Source organism: Telopea speciosissima, unplaced genomic scaffold (assembly GCF_018873765.1).
Source record: "Telopea speciosissima isolate NSW1024214 ecotype Mountain lineage unplaced genomic scaffold, Tspe_v1 Tspe_v1.0641, whole genome shotgun sequence".
Taxonomy (NCBI): domain Eukaryota; kingdom Viridiplantae; phylum Streptophyta; class Magnoliopsida; order Proteales; family Proteaceae; genus Telopea; species Telopea speciosissima.
Genome location: NW_025317977.1, coordinates 1 through 18,422, shown reverse-complemented (window position 1 = coordinate 18,422; position 18,422 = coordinate 1). Strand labels below are relative to the sequence as shown.

Genomic DNA, 18,422 nt, shown 5'->3' with positions numbered 1-18,422 from the left:
AAACCACCTTAGTAGCACTGCTTCTAACAAGTTCCCAAGCCGACTTAGTAGTAAAGAGGCCATTAGGGGTTTCCTTCCAAACAATAAGATCCTCCTCCCCATTCACACTGGGAATACTAGGGAGATCCCTGGAAATAGTAATCAGATCAAAAGAGCCCTGGGGGAGCAAATACCATAGACCCCCTCGAATAAAGTCCGATACCAAGGCAAGCCGGGTAGAACCAGCATCATACCGAACCCGATCCCCAAACCTTTCAATCAAAACCCCTTTGGGATGCCAATTATCTAGCCAAAGTCTAGTAGATTGGCCATTCCCAATAATATGATGGATGTGAGGCTCAACCAAATCTCTAAACTTGAGAACTTTCCGCCAAACCCAAGAGCAGTTTTGGGGAATCTTCATGGTCCAAATAGAGTCATTTTTTAGATAGCGGGTATAAACCCACCCAACCCAAAGACTGTTCTTTTTGGAGGCAATCCACCAAATTTTCTTAAGAATACCCGCCGTATTCATATCTGAAATTCTTCTAATACCAAGGCCCCCTTCAGCCTTAGGTTTGCAAATCTTCTCCCAAGAAACATAATGTACCTTATGATCAAGAGACGGGCCAGATCAAAGGAAATTTGAGAAGATGGATTCCAGCTTTCTCTTGAGAGCACCAGGCAGTCCAAAAATCCCTGACCAATAAATGTAGCAGTCTTGAAGAACAGAGCTTAAGAGTTGTAACCGCCCTACAAAAGATAAAAGATGCGCTTTCCAACCATCAACCTACTCCGCACACGGTCCAAAATAGAGGAGCAATCTGCAAAAGCCAGCTTTCGAGAGATGAGTGGAACACCTAGATACCGGATAGGTAACTTGGTATCCACAAAATTCGTTAATTCCAAAAGTTACAGTCTGGCCATGTGGGTAAGGCCCCCTATAATAATAGAGGACTTAGCCCTGTTGAGCTTCAACCCAGAGTAGGTATGAAACTCATCCAAGGCCCCCAAGCAGGCAGAAATAAAGTCCGTAGTAGCCTTCACAAAGATCATCAAATCATCTGCAAAGATACGGTGAGAGAGGTGGGAACTCTTGCACCTGGGGAGAAGACTGATCCTGCTCTCAACCTCCAACTTCCTCATCAAGGCTGAAAACCCCTCTATTGCAATAGTGAACAAATAGGGAGAAATAGGGTCCCCCTGCCGAATTCCCCTCCCCCCTTTGAAATAGCCAGCTGGACTCCCATTTAATAAAATGGAAAAATGAACTTCTGAGGGAAACCCTTTCTTTCCATCATCTCAAACAAGAATTTCCTACTAAGGGAGTCATAAGCTTTATGAAGGTGAATCTTCAAAACTGTTGTAGGGCTAGTGCCTTTCTGCTCAATCCCACAGACCACATCATGACAGACAAGGATATTGTCCACAATAGACCTTCCCTTGATAAATGCAGACTGGGAATCACTCACCACCTGCCCAACCACTCCTTGTAATCTATTAGATAAGATTTTTGTGATGATCTTATAAAAAAGATTGCAAAGGGCTATGGGCCTATAACCAGCAAAGGAAGAGACATCCCCCGTCTTAGGAATAAGACTAATAAAAGTAGCATTAATCAAACTAGGGAGGCAAGACTTACTGAAGAACCATTTCACTGCCAAAGTCAAATCTTCACCAACCACATCCCAAGAATGTTTGAAGAAAGCAGCCCCAAACCCATCCGGACCTGGAGCTTTGGAATTTTTCATAGCAAACACAACCTCCATAATCTCCTTATTGGACACCCTACCAATAAGACTTCCCTGTTGAGAGAGGGACAAGCCATTCTGCAAGGGGACCGAGTTGGGAAAACAGCCCCCATCCACCGAATCAGATCCAAACAACTTCTTGTAAAAAGAGACAGCTTCATCTTTAATATGGCTAGGATCCTTAACAATGTCACCTCCTTCCCCTTTAATCTCCAGAATATGCTTCCTATTCTGCCTACAAATCATGGATTTCTGAAAGAAACTATTATTACCATCCCCCAGCTGAATATGTTTCACCCTAAACTTCTCCTTCAAAAACTTTTCTTCAATGGCCAAGGCTTCCCATAACTTCACCTTAGCTTGAGTCTCCAAAAGAACCAAATTCGGGTCATCAGGGTGGTCCCTAAGATTGCATTGAGTTTGGTACAACTCAGCCTGTGCAGCCTTTACCGCAACAAAAACATCTCCAATGCACTCTTTATTCCACTTTTTTCAGCTCTTTTTTAACATTCCTTAACCGGGAAACAAACCTAAGAATGGGATTGAGTTGCAAGCTAACAGGCTGCTCCCAGCCCTTCCGAACCATATCATCAAACCCAACTCTGCCAATCCAAGCTTCAAAAAACCTAAAAGGTTTAGGGCAGAAATTAGCCTCATCTAACACAGCCACCACTACAGGAGAGTGGTCAAAGAGACCAGGAGGGTGAAAAGTAGCCTCTGAAGTTCTGAAGACATCCATCCAAGCCAAATTTACCATCACCCTGTCTAGCTTACAACAAATTCTAGCATCACCACTTTGTCTGTTATTCCAAGTCATAGCTTCCCCTTTCCACTTCAAATCAATCAACCCAGAGTCTTCAATAAAAGTTTTGAAATCATCAATAGCCTCAAACCGAACAGGGTCCCCACCAAATTTCTCATTATGATTCTGAATCACATTGAAATCCTCTAAGACAGCCCATGGAGTAGCAATAGCACTAGCAAGACTTCCCACATCCTCCCACAAATCCTTTCGGCCTGCCACAGTATTGAGAGCATACACTACAGTGCATAGGAAAGAGACTGCAGTTCCCAAAACCGACACCTTGGCATGAATAAACTGCTTAGTTTTTTGAATTTCTTCAACATTAAAAAAACTCGGATCCCAGCCCAACCAAATCCGAATTGTATTATCAATCTCACCATTATGCACAAACTTCCAATCTGGAATAAAATTTTCAAAAATAGCACCACAATGATCCACCTTAACTTTTGTTTCCAGGAGACAAACCAATTTAGCCTGATGGTCTTTGCACACCTTCTTAATCCCCAGCCGTTTAGTTGAGGCATTCATGCCTCTGACATTCCAGACTAAGCACTTCATTTAGAATGAAGGTTTGAACTGTCAACTCCCCCCTTACTAGGTCCATCTCCCTTGGCCTCACCGGACTCTTTCAGGTTTATGAGGGAACCCATTGGGCCTGGAACTTAGGCCCCCTCCCCATGGTTCGTCCCAAAACAGAAATAGAACCAGAATTTGAATGACCCATACCTTCCCAGCTTGCCCTTGAATTGATACCTTTTTTTTTTTTATAGGTAAGTGTGTATGTATTAAGAAAAGAAAAGAATACAGAAGAAGGCAACCCTTACCCTCCCCCCATAGACAGACCTAACAGGGGGAGGGGGCCCCTAAGCAACCCGAGGACAAGCCATTGGTGGAAAAGCCTAAAATCAGGCTTAAAACTCAATGAGGCAAGGTCCTAAAATAGAGTTTACAATTTGAATCATCCCTAATCAACTCCACCAATTCCAGTGGGAAATTGGGTGGATAAAAGATAGCTACCCCATCCCCAGTACCATGGCTGCAACAAAATCTGCTGGCTGGTTGAGCTCTCTCCAAACATGTCTGATTTCCTTTCGCTATAGTTGCTCAAATAGCAAAACTATACGGTCCCTCAAGGTTTGCATATTCCAAGGGCAGCTCACAACCCCATTAAGAATATCTACTACCAATTTGGAATCGGATCTAATGGAAACCCGAAGAAGATTCTTTTGAATACAAAAAGTGACCCCCTTTAAAATTGCAAAGTGTTCCATGCCAAGGACAGAATTGACATCTCCCTTACCCGCAAACGCCATAATGAGAATACCTGCATCATCACGAAGAATCTCACCAGAGGAAGCTCTTTCAGCCGTTAAGGACCCATCGCAGTGAAGGGCTACCATGTGAGCAGGAGGCCTAAACCAAGCACAGGTTTTTTGAGTAATCACCTTCCAATCCACCGTAATCCCCCAATTGTCAGCCAAGAACTAGTTCTTTGGGCTGTGGACTAAACCAAGCAATTTTTGTTCATCACTCAGGCGAGTAGCCCCAAGAAATTATGCAGCGGAGAAGATTTTATCACCAGACCTCGGTTCCTGAGCCAAAGTCTCAAGCCCCCACCAAGCCAGCTACGCTAACCCCTTGAGGTTCCTTGAATCGATACCTATTTTGACATATGCTCATTTTCGGTTTAAACTAAACCGGGGGGGTCGTTTGAGGTTATTTGGGGGAATTTCTATACTTTTCTGGGTTTGGGATTTTCTAAAAAGTGTCATTATCACTTATTAGATGTGTGGATGCGATGTTGAAGGTTGTGACCTTCGATTCACACCTATTTCGACATATGTTCATTTTTGGTTTAAACCAGATCGGGTGGGTCGTTTTGGGTAATTTCGTTGAAATTCTAAACTTTTTTGGGTTTCAGATTTTGTAAAAAGTGTCCTTATCTCTTATTAGACGTGTGGACGCGATGTTGAGAGTCGTGACCATTGAGTCGATACGTATTTCGACATATGTTCATTTTCGGTCCGAACCGGACCGGATGGGTCGTTTGGGGTTATTTTGGGGCATTTCTGTACTTTTTTGGGTTTGGGATTTTCTAAAATTTTTCTTTATCTCTTATTAGACGTGTGGGAGCGATGTTGAGGGTCGTGACCTTCGAATTCATACCTATTTTGACATATTTTCATTTTAGGTCCGAACCAGATCGGGTGGGTCGTTTGGGGGTTTTTGGGGGCGTTTCTATACTTTTTTTGCTTTGGAATTCTCTAAAAAGTGTCCTTATCTCTTATTAGATGTGTGGAAGCGATGTTGAGGGTCGTGACCTTTGAATCGATACCTATTACTACGTATGTTCATTTTCGGTTTAAACCAGACCGGGTGGGTCATTTGGGGTTATTTGGGGGCGTTTCTATACTTTTTTGGATTTGGAATTTTCTAAAAAGTGTCCTTATCTCTTATTAGACATGTGGAAGTGATGTTGAGGGTCGTGACCTTCGAATCGATACCTATTTTGACATATGTTCATTTTCAGTCTAAACCAGACCGGGTGGGTCGTTTGGGGTTATTTAGGTCATTTCAGTACTTTTTTACATTTGGGATTTTCTAAAAAGTGTCCTTATCTCTTATTAGACGTGTGGATATGATGTTGAGGGTCGTGACCTTCGAATCGATACCTATTTCGACATTTGTTCATTTTTTGTTTAAACTAGACCAGGTGGGTCGTTTGGGGTTATTTGGACATTTTTGTTCTTTTTTGGGTTTGGGATTTTCTAAAAAGTGTCCTTATCTCTTATTAGACGTGCGAAAGCGATGTTGAGAGTTGTGACCTTCGAATCCACACCTATTTCGACATATGTTCGTTTACGGTTTAAACCAGACCGTGTGGGTTGTTTGGGGTTATTTGGGGGCATTTCTGTACTTTTTTGGGTTTGGGATTTTCTAAAAAGTGTCGTTATCTCTTATTAGATGTGTGGATGCAATGCTGAGGGTCGTGACCTTCGAATCGATACCTATTTTGACATATGTTCATTTTCGGTTTAAACCAGACCGGGTGGGTCGTTTGGGGTTATTTGGGGGCATTTCAGTACTTTTTTGCGTTTGGGATTTTCTAAAAAGTGTCCTTATCTCTTATTAGATGTGTGGATGCGCTGTTGATGGTCGTGACCTTCGAATCGATACCTATTTCGACATATGTTCATTTTTTGTTTAAATCAGACCGGGTTGGTCGTTTTGAGTTATTTGGGGGCATTTTTGTACTTTTTTGAGTTTGGAATTTTCTAAAAAGTGTCCTTATCTCTTATTAGACGTGTGGATGCGATGTTGAGAGTTGCGATCTTTGAATCGATACCTATTTTGGCATATGTTTATTTTCGGTTTATACCAAACCAGGTTGGTCGTTTGGGGTTATTTGGGGGTGTTTCTGTACTTTTTTGGGTTTGGGATTTTCTAAAAAGTGTCATTATCTATTATTGGACGTGTGGATATGATGTTGAGGGTCGTGACCTTCAAATTGATACCTATTTTGACATATGTTCATTTTTTGTTTAAACCAAACCGGGTGGGTCGTTCGGGGTTATTTGGGGGCATTTTCTGTACTTTTTTTGGGTTTGGGATTTTTTTTTGATAGGTAAGTGTGATTGTATTAAGAAAGAGGAAAAAAATACAGAAGGCAGCCCTTGTCCTCCCCCCTTAGACAGGCCTAAGAGGGGGAGGAGAGCCCCTAAAACAACCCGAGGACAGGCCCTCGGTCGAAAAGCCTAAGACCAGGCCAACAACTCAATGAGACAAGGTCCTTAAAAAACTTTACCATCTGAATCATTCTTAACCAACTCCACCAGGTCCTGTGGGAAATCAAGTGGATAAAAAATTGCTTCCCCATCCCCCGTATCCATGGCTGCAATAAAGTCTGCTTGCTGGTTGAGCTCTCTCCAAACATGTTTGATCTCCTTACGCTGTAATTGCTGTAGTAGCGTAGCTATACGGTCCATCAAGATTTGCATGCTCCAAGGGCAGTCCACAGCCCCATTAAGAATATCTACTGCCAATTTGGAATCAGATCTGATGGAAACCCGAAGTAGGGTCCTTTGAATACAAAAAGTGACCCCCTTTAAAATTGCAAAGAGCTCCATGCCTAGAACAGAATTAATATCTCCCTTCCCCGCATACGCCATTATGGCAACACCTGCATCATCACGAATGATTCCACCATAGGAAGCTCTATCAGCTGTTAAGGACCCATCACAGTGAAGGACTGCCATGTGAGTAGGAGGTCTAAACCAAGCACAGGTTTTTTGAGTAATCACCTTCCAATCCACCCTAATCCCCAATTATCAGCCAAGAACTAGTTCCTTGGGCAGTGACAGCAGAAATGGGAAAGGCACACTTAATGGCCACATTAAGACGAATTGCCTCTATAATCTGATCATGGGTTCTAACCTTGTTCTCAAACAGCCTTCGGTTTCTCTCCCACCAAATGTAATGCACAGTAGCACAAAAACCCAACTTGGGAACCAAATCCATCCTATCATTTGCACAACCAACACTCAAGAGCCAAGCAAGCACATTCTGGAGATTTGTAGGGCCTCCACCCCCTTGGGAGCAAAAAGAACTAATTTGACCCCAAATGCTAGTGGAAAAAGGGCAATTAAAGAAAAGATGCTCATGACTTTCAGTACCAACCCAACACAAGATGCAATTCGGCCCAACCTGAATATTTCTTTTAAAATCCCCACCCATGTATACTTTCGGGCCCCTCCTTGGAACGAAAGGTACATTATGTTTCTTGGGATAGAATTTGCAAACCTAAGGATGAGGGTGGCTTAGGTATCCGCAGAATTTCAGAAATGAATATTGCGGGTATCCTTAAGCAAATCTGGTGGATTGCTTCCAAAAAGGATAGCCTGTGGGTTAGGTGGGTTTATGCCCGTTATTTAAAAAATGACTCTATTTGGACTGTGAAAATTCCCCAAAATTGCTCTTGGGTTTGGCGTAAAGTCCTCAAGTATAGAGATTTGGTTGAATCCCATGTTCACCACTTTATTGGGTCTAGCCATGCTACAAGGCTATGGCTTGATAAGTGGCATCCTCAAGGGGTTTTAATCAAAAATTTTGGGGATCGTATCAGATACGATGCGGGTTCTCATCGTATGGCTCTGGTTTCGGATATTATAAGACAAGGCACCTGGCATCCTACTCCTCATGGGTCTTTTGATCTTATTAGTGCTTAGGGGGATTTGCAACAAGTTCCTATGTTGAGAGGCAGGGATGACCTTATTATTTGGAAGAATTCCCCTAATGGCTTATTTACTACTAAGTCAGCCTGGGACACTGTTAGAAGATCCTCCCCTAAAGTAGGGTGGCATAAATTTGTTTGGTTTACTCAGAATTTCCCTAAGCATTCTTGCACAACTTGGAGATGCCTTATGGAAGCTCTACCTACCAAAGATCAGCTTATTAAAAGAAATATTCAGGTTGGGCCGAATTGCATCTTGTGTTGGGCTGGTACTGAAAGTCATGAGCATCTTTTCTTTAATTGCCCTTTTTCCACTAGCATTTGGGGTCAAATTAGTTCTTTTTGCTCCCAAGGGGGTGGAGGCCCTACAAATCTCCAGAATGTGCTTGCTTGGCTCTTGAGTGTTGGTTGTGCAAATGATAGGATGGATTTGGTTCCCAAGTTGGGTTTTTGTGCTACTGTGCATTACATTTGGTGGGAGAGAAACCGAAGGCTGTTTGAGAACAAGGTTAGAACCCATGATCAGATTATAGAGGCAATTCGTCTTGATGTGGCCATTAAGTGTGCTGCCTTTCCCATTTCTGCTGTCCACAGCCCAAGGAACCAGTTCTTGGCTGATAATTGGGGGATTAGGGTGGATTGAAAGGTGATTACTCGAAAAACCTATGCTTGGTTTAGACCTCCTACTCACATGGCAGTCCTTCACTATGATGGGTCCTTAACAGCTGATAGAGCTTCCTATGGTGGAATCATTCGTGATGATGCAGGTGTTGCCATAATGGCGTATGCGGGGAAGGGAGATATTAATTCTGTTCTAGGCATGGAGCTCTTTGCAATTTTAAAGGGGGTCACTTTTTATATTCAAAGGAACCTACTTCGGGTTTCCATCAGATCCGATTCCAAATTGGCAGTAGATATTCTTAATGGGGCTGTGGACTGCCCTTGGAGCATGCAAATCTTGATGGACCGTATAGCTACGCTACTACAGCAATTACAGCGTAAGGAGATCAAACATGTTTGGAGAGAGCTCAACCAGCCAGCAGACTTTATTGCAGCCATGGATACGGGGGATGGGGAAGCAATTTTTTATCCACTTGATTTCCCACAGGACCCGATGGAGTTGGTTAAGAATGATTCAGATGGTAAAGTTTTTTTAAGGACCTTGTCTCATTGAGTTGTTGGCCTGGCCTTAGGCTTTTCGATCGAGGGCCTGTCCTCGGGTTGTTTTAGGGGCTCTCCTCCCCCTCTTAGGCCTGTCTAAGGGGGGAGGACAAGGGCTGCCTTCTTCTGTATTTTTTTCCTCTTTCTTCATACAATCACACTTACCTATCAAAAAAAAAGGTATCGATTCGAAGGTCAAAACCCTCAACATTGCATCCACACGTGTAATAAGAGAGAGGGACACTTTTTAGAAAATCCCGAACCCAAAAAAGTCCAGATATGACCCCAAATAACCCCAAACGACCCGCCCGATCTTGTTCGGACCGAAAACGAACATATACCAAAATAGGTATCGATTCGAAGGTTAGGACCCTCAACTTCATACCAACATGTCTAACAGGAGATAAGGACACTTTTTAGAAAATCCCAAACCCAAAAAAGTACAGAAATGCCCCCAAATAATCCCAAACGACCCACCCGGTCTGGTTCGGACAAAAAATGAACATATGCCAAAATAGGTATCGATTCAAAGGTCACGACCCTCAACAACGCATCCACACATCTAATAAGAGTTAAGGACACTTTTTAGAAAATCCCAAACCCAAAAAAGTACAGAAATGCCCTCAAATAACCCCAAACGACCCACCCGGTCTGGTTCAGACCAAATATTAACATATGCCGAAATAGGTAACGATTCGAAGGTCATGACCTTCAACATCGCATCCACACATCTAACAAGAGATAAGGACACTTTTTAGAAAATCCCAAATCCAAAAAATTACTGAAATCTCCCCAAATAAACCCAAACGACCCACCTGGTCTAGTTCGGACCGAAAATGAACATATGCCGAAATAGGTATCGATTCGAAGGTCACGACCTTCTACATCGCATCCACACTTCTAATAAGAGGTAAGAACACTTTTTAGAAAATCCCAAACCGAAGAAAGTACAGAAATCCCCCCAAATAACCCCAAATGACCCACCTGGTCTGGTTCAGACAAAAAATGACCATACGTTGAAATAGGTATCGATTCGAAGGTCACGACCCTCAACTTCGCATCCACACGTCTAATAAGAGATAAGGACACTTTTTATAAAATCCCAAACCCAAAATAGTATAGAAATACCCCCAAATAACCCCAACGACCCACCCGGTCTGGTTTAAACCGAAAATGAACAAATGTCGAAATAGGTATCAATTCGAAGGTCACGACTCTCAACATCGCATCCCCACGTCTAATAAGAGATAAGGACACTTTTTAGAAAATCCCAAACCCCAAAAAGTATAAAAATACCCCTAAATAATCGCAAATGACCCACCCGATCTGGTTCGGACCGAAAATGAACATATGCCGAAATAGGTATCTATTAGAAGGTCACAACCCTCAACATCAGATCCATAGGTCTAATAAAAGATAAGGACACTTTCTAGAAAATCCCAAACCCAAAAAAGTACAGAAATGCCCCAAAATAACCCTAAACGACCCACTCAGTCTAGTTCGGACCGAAAATAAACAAATGTCAAAATAGGTATCAATTCAAAGGTCACGACCCTCAACATTGGATCCACACGTCTAAGAAGAGATAAGGACACTTTTTAGAAAATCCCAAACCCAAAAAAGTACAAAAATGCACCCAAATAACCCCAAACGACACACCCGGTCTGATTCGAACCGAAAATGAACATATGCCAAAATCGGTATCGATTCGAAGGTCACAAACCTCAACATCGCATCTGCACATCAAATAAAAGATAAGGACACTTTTAAGAAAATCCCAAACCCAAAAAAGTACAGAAATACCCCAAATAACCGCAAACGACCCACTCGGTCTAGTTCGCACTGAAAATGAACATATGCAAAAATAGTTATCGATTCGAAGGTCACCACCCTCAACATCGCATCCACATGTGTAATAAAAGATTATGACACTTTTCGGAAAATTCCAAACCCAAAAAGGTACAGAAATGCCCCCAAAATAATCCCAAACGACCCACCCGATCTAGTTTAAACCGAAAATGAACATATGTCGAAATAGGAATCGATTCGAAGGTCATGACCCTCAACATCTCATCCACACGTCTAGTAAGAGATAACGACACTTTTTAGAAAATCCCAAACCCAAAAAAGTACAGAAATGCCACCAAATAACCCCAAATGACCCAACCGGTCTGGTTCGAACAAAAAATGAACATATGCCAAAATTAATATTGATTCGAAGGTCACGACCATCAACATCGCATCTACACGTCTAATAAGAGGTAAGGACACTTTTAAAAGACATCCCAAACACAAAAAAGTAGAGAAATGCCCCAAATAACCTCAAACGACCCACCTGGTATGGTTTAAACCAAAAATGAACATATGTCGAAATAGATATCGATTCGAAGGTCACTACCCTCAACATCGCAACCACACGTCTAATAAGAAATAAGAACACTTTTCAGAAAATCCCAAACCCCAAAAAATGCAGAAAAACCCCCAAATAATCGCAAACGACCCACCCGGTATGGTTCAAATCGAAAATGAACATATGCCAAAATAGGTATCGATTCGAAGGTCACGATCCTCAGCATCGCATCCACACGTCTAATAAGTGATAATGACACTTTTTAGAAAATACCAAACCTAAAAAAGTATAGAAATACCCCCAAATAACCCCAAACTACCCACCTGGTCTGGTTTAAACCGAAAATGAACATATGTCGAAATAGGTATCGATTCGAAGGTCTCAAACCTCAACATCGCTTCCACATGTCTAATAAGTGATAAGGACACTTTTTAGCAAATTCCAAACCCAAAAAAGTCCAGAAAGGCCCCAAAATAACTCCAAACGACCCACCCGATTGGGTTCGGACAAAAAATGAACATATGCCGAAATAGTTATCGATTCGAAGGTCACGACCCTCAACATCGCATCCACACGTCTAATAAGAGATAAGGACACTTTTTAGAAAATCCCAAACCAAAAAAAGTACAGAAATGCCCCCAAATAATCCCAAACAACCCAGTCGATCAAGTTTAAATCGAAAGTCAACATATGTCGAAATAGGTATCGATTCTAAGGTCATGACTTTCAACATCACATCCTCACGTATAATAAGAGGTAAGGACACTTTTTAAATAATCCCAGACCTAAAAAAGTACAGAAATGCCCCCAAATAACCCGAAACGACCCACCCGGTCTTGTTCAGACTGAAAATGAACATATGCCGAAATAGGTATCAATACGAAGGTCACGACCCTCAACATAGTATCCACACGTCTAATAAGATATAATGACACTTTTTAGAAAATCTCAAACATAAAAAAGTACAGAAATGCCCCCAAATAACCCCAAACGACCCACCCGGTCTGGTTTAAACCGAAAATGAACATATGTCGAAATAGGTACCGATTCCTAGGTCACGACTCTCAAGATCGCATCCTAACGTCTAATAAGAGATAAGGACACATTTTAGAAAATCCCAAACCCAAAAAAGTACAGAAATGCCCCTAAATAACCCCAAACGACCTACCCGGTCGAGTTTAAACCGAAAATGAACATATGTCAAAATAGGTACTGATTGGAAGGTCACGACCCTCTACATCGCATCTACACGTCTAACAAGAGATAAGGACACTTTTTAGAAAATCCCAAACCCAAAAAAGTACAGATATGCCTCCAAATAATCCCAAACGATCCACCTGGTCTGGTTTGGACCGAAAATGAACATATATCGAAATAGGTATCGATTCGAAGGTCACGACCCTCAACATCGCATCCACATGTCTAATAAGAGAAAATGACACTTTTTAGAAAATCCCAACTGCAAAAAAGTATAGAAATGCCCCCAAATAACCCCAGACGACCCACCCGGTCTGGCCCGGACCGAAAATGAACATATGCCAAAATAGGTATAGATTCGAAGGTCACGACCCTCAACATCGTATCCACACGTCTAATAAGAGATAAGGACACTTTTTAGAAAATCCCAAACCCAAAAAAGTACAGAAATGCCCCCAAATAACCCCAAACGACCCACCCGGTTTGGTTTAAATCGAAAATAAACATATGTCAAAATTGGTATCGATTCGATGGTCACTACCCACAACATTGCATCCACACGTCTAATAAGAGATAAGGAAACTTTTTAGAAAATCCCATACCCAAAAAAGTACAGAAATGCCCCCAAATAACCCCAAACGATCCACCCGGTCTGGTTCTGACCGAAATTGAACATATGCTGAAATAGGTAACGATTCGAAGGTCACGACCCTCAACATCGCATCCACACGTCTAATAAGAGGTAAGGACACTTTTTAGAAAATCCCAAACATAAAAAAGTACAGAAATGCCCCCAAATAACCCCAAACGACCCACTCGATCTGGTTTTAACTGAAATTGAACATATGTCGAAATAGGTACCGATTCCTAGGTCATGACTCTCAAGATCGCATCCTAACGTCTAATAAGAGATAAGAACATTTTTTAGATAATCCCAAACCCAAAAAAGTACAGAAATGCCCCCAAATAACCCCAAACGATCCACCCGATCTTGTTCGGATCGAAAATGAACATATGCCAAAATAGGTATCAATACGAAGGTCACGACCCTCGACATAGCATTCACACGCCTAATAAGATATAAGGACATTTTTAAAAAAATCCCAAACCCAAAAAAGTACCGAAATACCCCCAAATAACGCCAAACGACGCACCCGATCTGGTTTAAACCGAAAATGAACATATTTTGAAATAGGTATCGATTCGAAGGTCATGACCCTAAACATCGCATCAACATGTCTAATAAGAGATAAGGACACTTTTTAGAAAATCCCAAACCCAAAAAAGTATAGAAATGCCCCCAAATAACCCCAAATGACCCACCCGGTCTGGTGTGGACCGAAAATGAACATATGTCGAAATAGGTATCGATTCGAAGGTCACTACCCTCAACATCGCATCCACACGTCTAATAAGAGATAATGACACTTTTTAGAAAATCCCAAACCCAAAAAAGTACAGAAATGCCCCCAAATAATCCCAAACGATCCACCTGGTATGGTTCAGACCGAAGATGAACATATGTCAAAATAGGTAACGATTCGAAGGTCATGACCCTCAACATCGCATCCACACATCTAATAAGAGATAAGGACACTTTTCACAAAATCTTAATCCCAAAAAATTATAGAAATGCCCCCAAATAACCCCAAACGATCCACTCGGTTGGTTTAAATAAAAAATGAACATATGTCGAAATAGGAATTGATTCGAAGGTCACTATCCTCAACCTCGCATCCATACGTCTAATAAGTGATAAGGACACTTTTAGAAAATCCCAAACCTAAAAAAGTACAGAAATGCCCCCAAATAACCCTAAACGACCCACCCGGTCTGGTTTAAACCAAAAATGAACATATGTCAAAATTGGTATCGGTTCGATGGTCACTACCCACAACATCGCATCCACACGTCTAATAAGAGATAAGGAAACTTTATAGAAAATCCCATACAAAAAAAAGTACAGAAATGCCCCCAAATAACCCCAAAAGACCCACCCAGTCTGGTGCGGACCAAAAATGAATATATGTCGAAATAGGTATCGATTCAAAGGTCACTACCCTCAACATCGCCTCCACACGTCTAATAAGAGATAAGGACACTTTTTAGAAAATCTCAAACCCAAAAAAGTATAGAAATGCCCCCAAATAACCCCGAACGACCCACCCGGTCTGGTTCGGTGCAAAAATGAACATATGCCGAAATAGGTATCGATTCGAAGGTCACGACCTCAACATCGCGTCCACACGTTTAATAAGAGAAAATGACACTTTTTAGAAAATCCCAAATGCAAAAAAAGTACAGAAATGCCCCCAAATAACCCCAGACGACCCACCCGGTCTGGTTCAGACCGAAAATGAACATATGCCGAAATAGGTATAGATTCGAAGGTCACGACCCTCAACATCGTATCCACACGTCTAATAAGAGATAAGGACACTTTTTAGAAAATCCCAAACATAAAAAAGTACAGAAATGCCCCCAAATAACCCCAAACGACCCACCTGGTCTGGTTTAAACTGAAAATGAACATATGTCAAAATAGTTATCGATTCGAAGAAGATTCGAACGAGAGAAAAAAAAAATTTGTTTAGGAGAGAGAAGCTTTGGCGATTTTTGGTGGGAGAGTTTTGTTTTCTTTTTGTGATGGCTGGCAGGCCATTGGCTGCGGCTATTGGCCCTCCTACGCTTCCCATTCTGAGTGGGAAGGAAGGTGGGAGGATTTTTAGTTTGGAGACAGGAGGTGCTGCTCTTGAAGGCTCGGGAAAGGAGTTGTGGCCTGCTCTTAGTGGTTTGGTGGGAGAGGCTGTTTCGGGGATTCATGGTGAAAACAATGGGGGTGTTAGTGATCCGGACCAGGCTGCTGCTAAAGAAGGGGCTGGAGAGGATGATAGTTCTCATCTAAGGGATGGAGGTACTGTTCCGAGGAAGGGGAAGGCTGCTGTTCCTTGGTCTGCTCTTTTTTCTTCTTCTTCTTCATCTAATGGTGATGGTCTCAAGCTTTCTTATGTGGAACCAGAATTGATTGATGGGGTGCTGGCAGCGAAGTGTCCAGATGTAATGGTGAATAAGGGACTTGAACGGTGGAAGAACACCCTTATGGGGCATTTCATTGGTGGTAGGCCAAGTTTTAACTTTGCAAGAGATGTTTTATTGAAACAGTGGAGAATTGCAGGTCATGTTGATGTTAATTTATTAGAAAGTGGAATTTTTATTTTCCTCTTTAATCTTGAAGAAGACAAAGTTAGAGTTCTTGAAGGAGGGCCGTGGTATGTTCAAAGAAGACCAATGATTCTGCGTCCCTGGAGTCCAGATGTTTGCCTCGAAAAGGTAAATTTATGCTCTGTTCCGGTTTGGGTCTCTTTACCCAATCTACCTTTTCATTTCTAGTCTTCCGAAGCTCTTAGTTCTATTGGGAGTGTCATTGGCAAGCCAATTGTTATGGACAAGATGACAAGTTCTATGGAGAGATTATCTTATGCCCGTCTTTGTGTGGAGGTGTCTGCTGATAAGGAGCTTCCTTTGACTGTTCCGGTTTATGGAGAAGATGGCCTAGCTTTTAATCAAAAGGTGGTTTACGATTGGAAGCCCTCTCTTTGTTTGCAGTGCAAGATATTTGGGCATTCTTCTAGTGCGTGCAAGCTGGATTCAAGCATTCCCAACCGGAAAAATCAGAAGGCTAAGCAAGAGTGGCGTGTTAAGAGTACTGCTGGGAAAGTTGATATTTCTTTGGCCGGATCTCAGGCTGGTTTGCCGGCTAGTCAAGCGGCTGTTGGGGGGGGGGGAAGTTCGGGCTTTAAAATTTCAAATGATCGCTTGTTTTCAGGAGATAAGGTAGCCAATTCCTTGAATCAGAATAATAAATTTGGTAGGAGAATATTCAAGAAATCTGAGTCAAATAAGGAAGCTAGTTATTCGAATGCTTTTGCAGCGTTGGAAAATCTGACGGAGGAGATTCATTATGACCCGAATGATTTGATGCTAGATCCTGATTCTTGCGCTATTCTTCTAGGAAATGAGATGTTGGAGGATGAAGATAAAGAGATTGAGGAATCCACTCCTCAACCTTTAGCTATCATTCCTATTCTGGCGGAAGGAAGGGATATTGCTATTTCCATTTCTAGCCGTGAGCTAATTGAAGCAAGCAGTTTTAAAGGAAATGTCAATAAGGAAGAGGAGATTTTAAATTCTGATGGGCTGGACATGGATTCAAATTTGAACATTCCCTTTTTGGATCCTAGTGTACCTATTTTGGAAGGTGAATCACGTGAAGGGATGGCTGGTGCCTCTTTAATGGGGGAGTTATATTTGGCAAATCCTTTAGATATTATCTCTGATTCAGTTACGATTGTGGGGGAGGCTAATTTAGAAGGAGGAAGTGGAGCGGAGAAGATTTCTTTGAAAGGAAGGAGTTCTAGCCAGGCCAGCAAGGTGTCAGCCAATTTTGAGAGGCTAAAGAAGCAGGCAGCAGAGAACCGGGCTAGTCAAGGAACTGAGAAAGGTATGGGCTATTCTAGTGTTTTGAATTCTTCTCTTTTGGGCCGGCCCAGTGGTAGAAGTACTAGGTTTCTCCCCCAACGTATTCTTGAGAAAGAAGGGGGGGTGCTAGAGTGGAAGGACCTAGTAAGGGTGGGGCTGACTTGTCATCCTAGTTTAAATGAATTGTATTTCTTGGAACGTTAGGGGTATGAATGCCCCTACGAAGAGGCGTGCAATTAGGACAGTTATTATGGAGAATAATCCGAAGTTGGCTGTGCTTGTTGAGACGAAGGTGAAAATGGAGAATTGTGCTGCTGTCTTTGACCCTTTTATTTCTAATTGGAAATACTTTCATAATGGTGAGGATGGTTCTACAGCTCAAATTTGGGTGGGTTGGGATGTTACTGTTTTTCAGGTAGAGGAGATAGGAAGTTCTAACCAATTCATCCATATGAAGGTTAGTACTTTGGGGTCTTCTGTTTCTTTTTTGTGCATAGCTGTTTATGCTTCTAATTCGGTGGAGGAAAGGAGGGAGCTTTGGAGGGATATTAATACTTTTGTTCACAATATTTCTAGTCATTGGGTTACTATGGGAGACTTTAATATTGTCTGGCAGCAAAGTGAAAAATTGGGAGGAGACCTTGTCCGTCAGAAGGCTGTTGATGAATTCAATTCCTTTATCTTTGACACAGGCCTTATTGATTTAAAATGGAAGGGTGAGCAGTATACTTGGAATAATAGACAGGGGGTAGCTCACGGGTTTGCTGCAAGCTAGATAGGGTTATGGTTAATTTGAATTGGTAGGATATGCTAAGATCTTCGAAAAGTACTTTTCTTCCCCCTAGTCTTTCGGATCATTCCCCTGCTGTGGTGTCTATTTTTGATAAGGTTAACTTCGGCCCTAAACCCTTTCGGTTCTTTGAAGCATGGATTGGTAGAGAGGGTTTTGATGATGTAGTTGCTAAAGGATGGGACTACCCTATTAATTTGAAACTCAATCCCATTCTTAGGTTTGCTGCCCGTCTTAAAAATGTGAAGGCGAGCTTAAGAAATGGAATAAGAGCAGTGTTGGGGATGTTTTTCAGACAGTGAAGGATGCTTCTTCGGGCCTTGCTCAGATTCAGCTCAGCCTTGCTGCCTAGCCAAATGACCCTAGTTTGGTCCACCTAGAAACTGAAGCCAAGAAGAAATTATGGGAGGTCCTTGTCATTGAAGAAAAGTTCCTTAAAGAGAAGTCAAGAGTAAAAAATATTCAGCTAGGGGATGGTAATAATGGTTTTTTTCATAAATCCATGGTTTGGAGGCAGAATAGAAACCACATTTTGGAGGTGCATAATGCTGAAAATGAGATCATCAAGGAGCAGAATCTGATTAAACAGGAGGCGGTGGCTTTCTATATGAACTTGTTTGGTGTGGAGGCTGAGGATGGTGGTTATTTTCCTGGTTCAGTCCCTTTGAGGCATTGTCTTG

At 42.0% G+C, this 18,422-nt stretch overlaps 3 protein-coding genes across 3 annotated transcripts; 1 reads left to right on the top strand and 2 right to left on the bottom strand.

The window, feature by feature from the left end:
• Positions 1–1,847: 1,847 nt before the first annotated feature.
• LOC122648250 lies at positions 1,848–3,935 on the bottom strand (the record flags this gene model as incomplete). Its single annotated transcript, XM_043841486.1, has 3 exons — positions 3,836–3,935; positions 2,290–2,933; positions 1,848–2,174 (listed from the first exon to the last, which is right to left on the bottom strand). Coding segments are annotated over exons 1-3 (1,071 nt in total), but the record flags the coding sequence as incomplete, so codon positions are not given.
• Positions 3,936–6,326: 2,391 nt separating this feature from the next.
• On the bottom strand, positions 6,327–6,704 carry LOC122648249. The gene has a single exon (XM_043841485.1). The coding sequence runs from the start codon at positions 6,702–6,704 to the stop codon at positions 6,327–6,329; it is 378 nt and encodes a 125-aa protein (XP_043697420.1).
• Positions 6,705–8,456: 1,752 nt separating this feature from the next.
• Positions 8,457–8,939, top strand: LOC122648248. The gene has a single exon (XM_043841484.1). It carries the CDS (start codon positions 8,457–8,459, stop codon positions 8,937–8,939), a length of 483 nt encoding a protein of 160 aa, XP_043697419.1.
• The last annotated feature ends 9,483 nt before the right edge of the window (positions 8,940–18,422 follow it).

Excerpts from the sequence above, each read along its gene's own strand:
- LOC122648249 (XM_043841485.1), bottom strand. The coding sequence starts at position 6,704 with ATGGCGTATGCGGGGAAGGGAGATATTAATTCTGTTCTAGGCATGGAG.
- LOC122648248 (XM_043841484.1), top strand. The coding sequence starts at position 8,457 with ATGGCAGTCCTTCACTATGATGGGTCCTTAACAGCTGATAGAGCTTCC.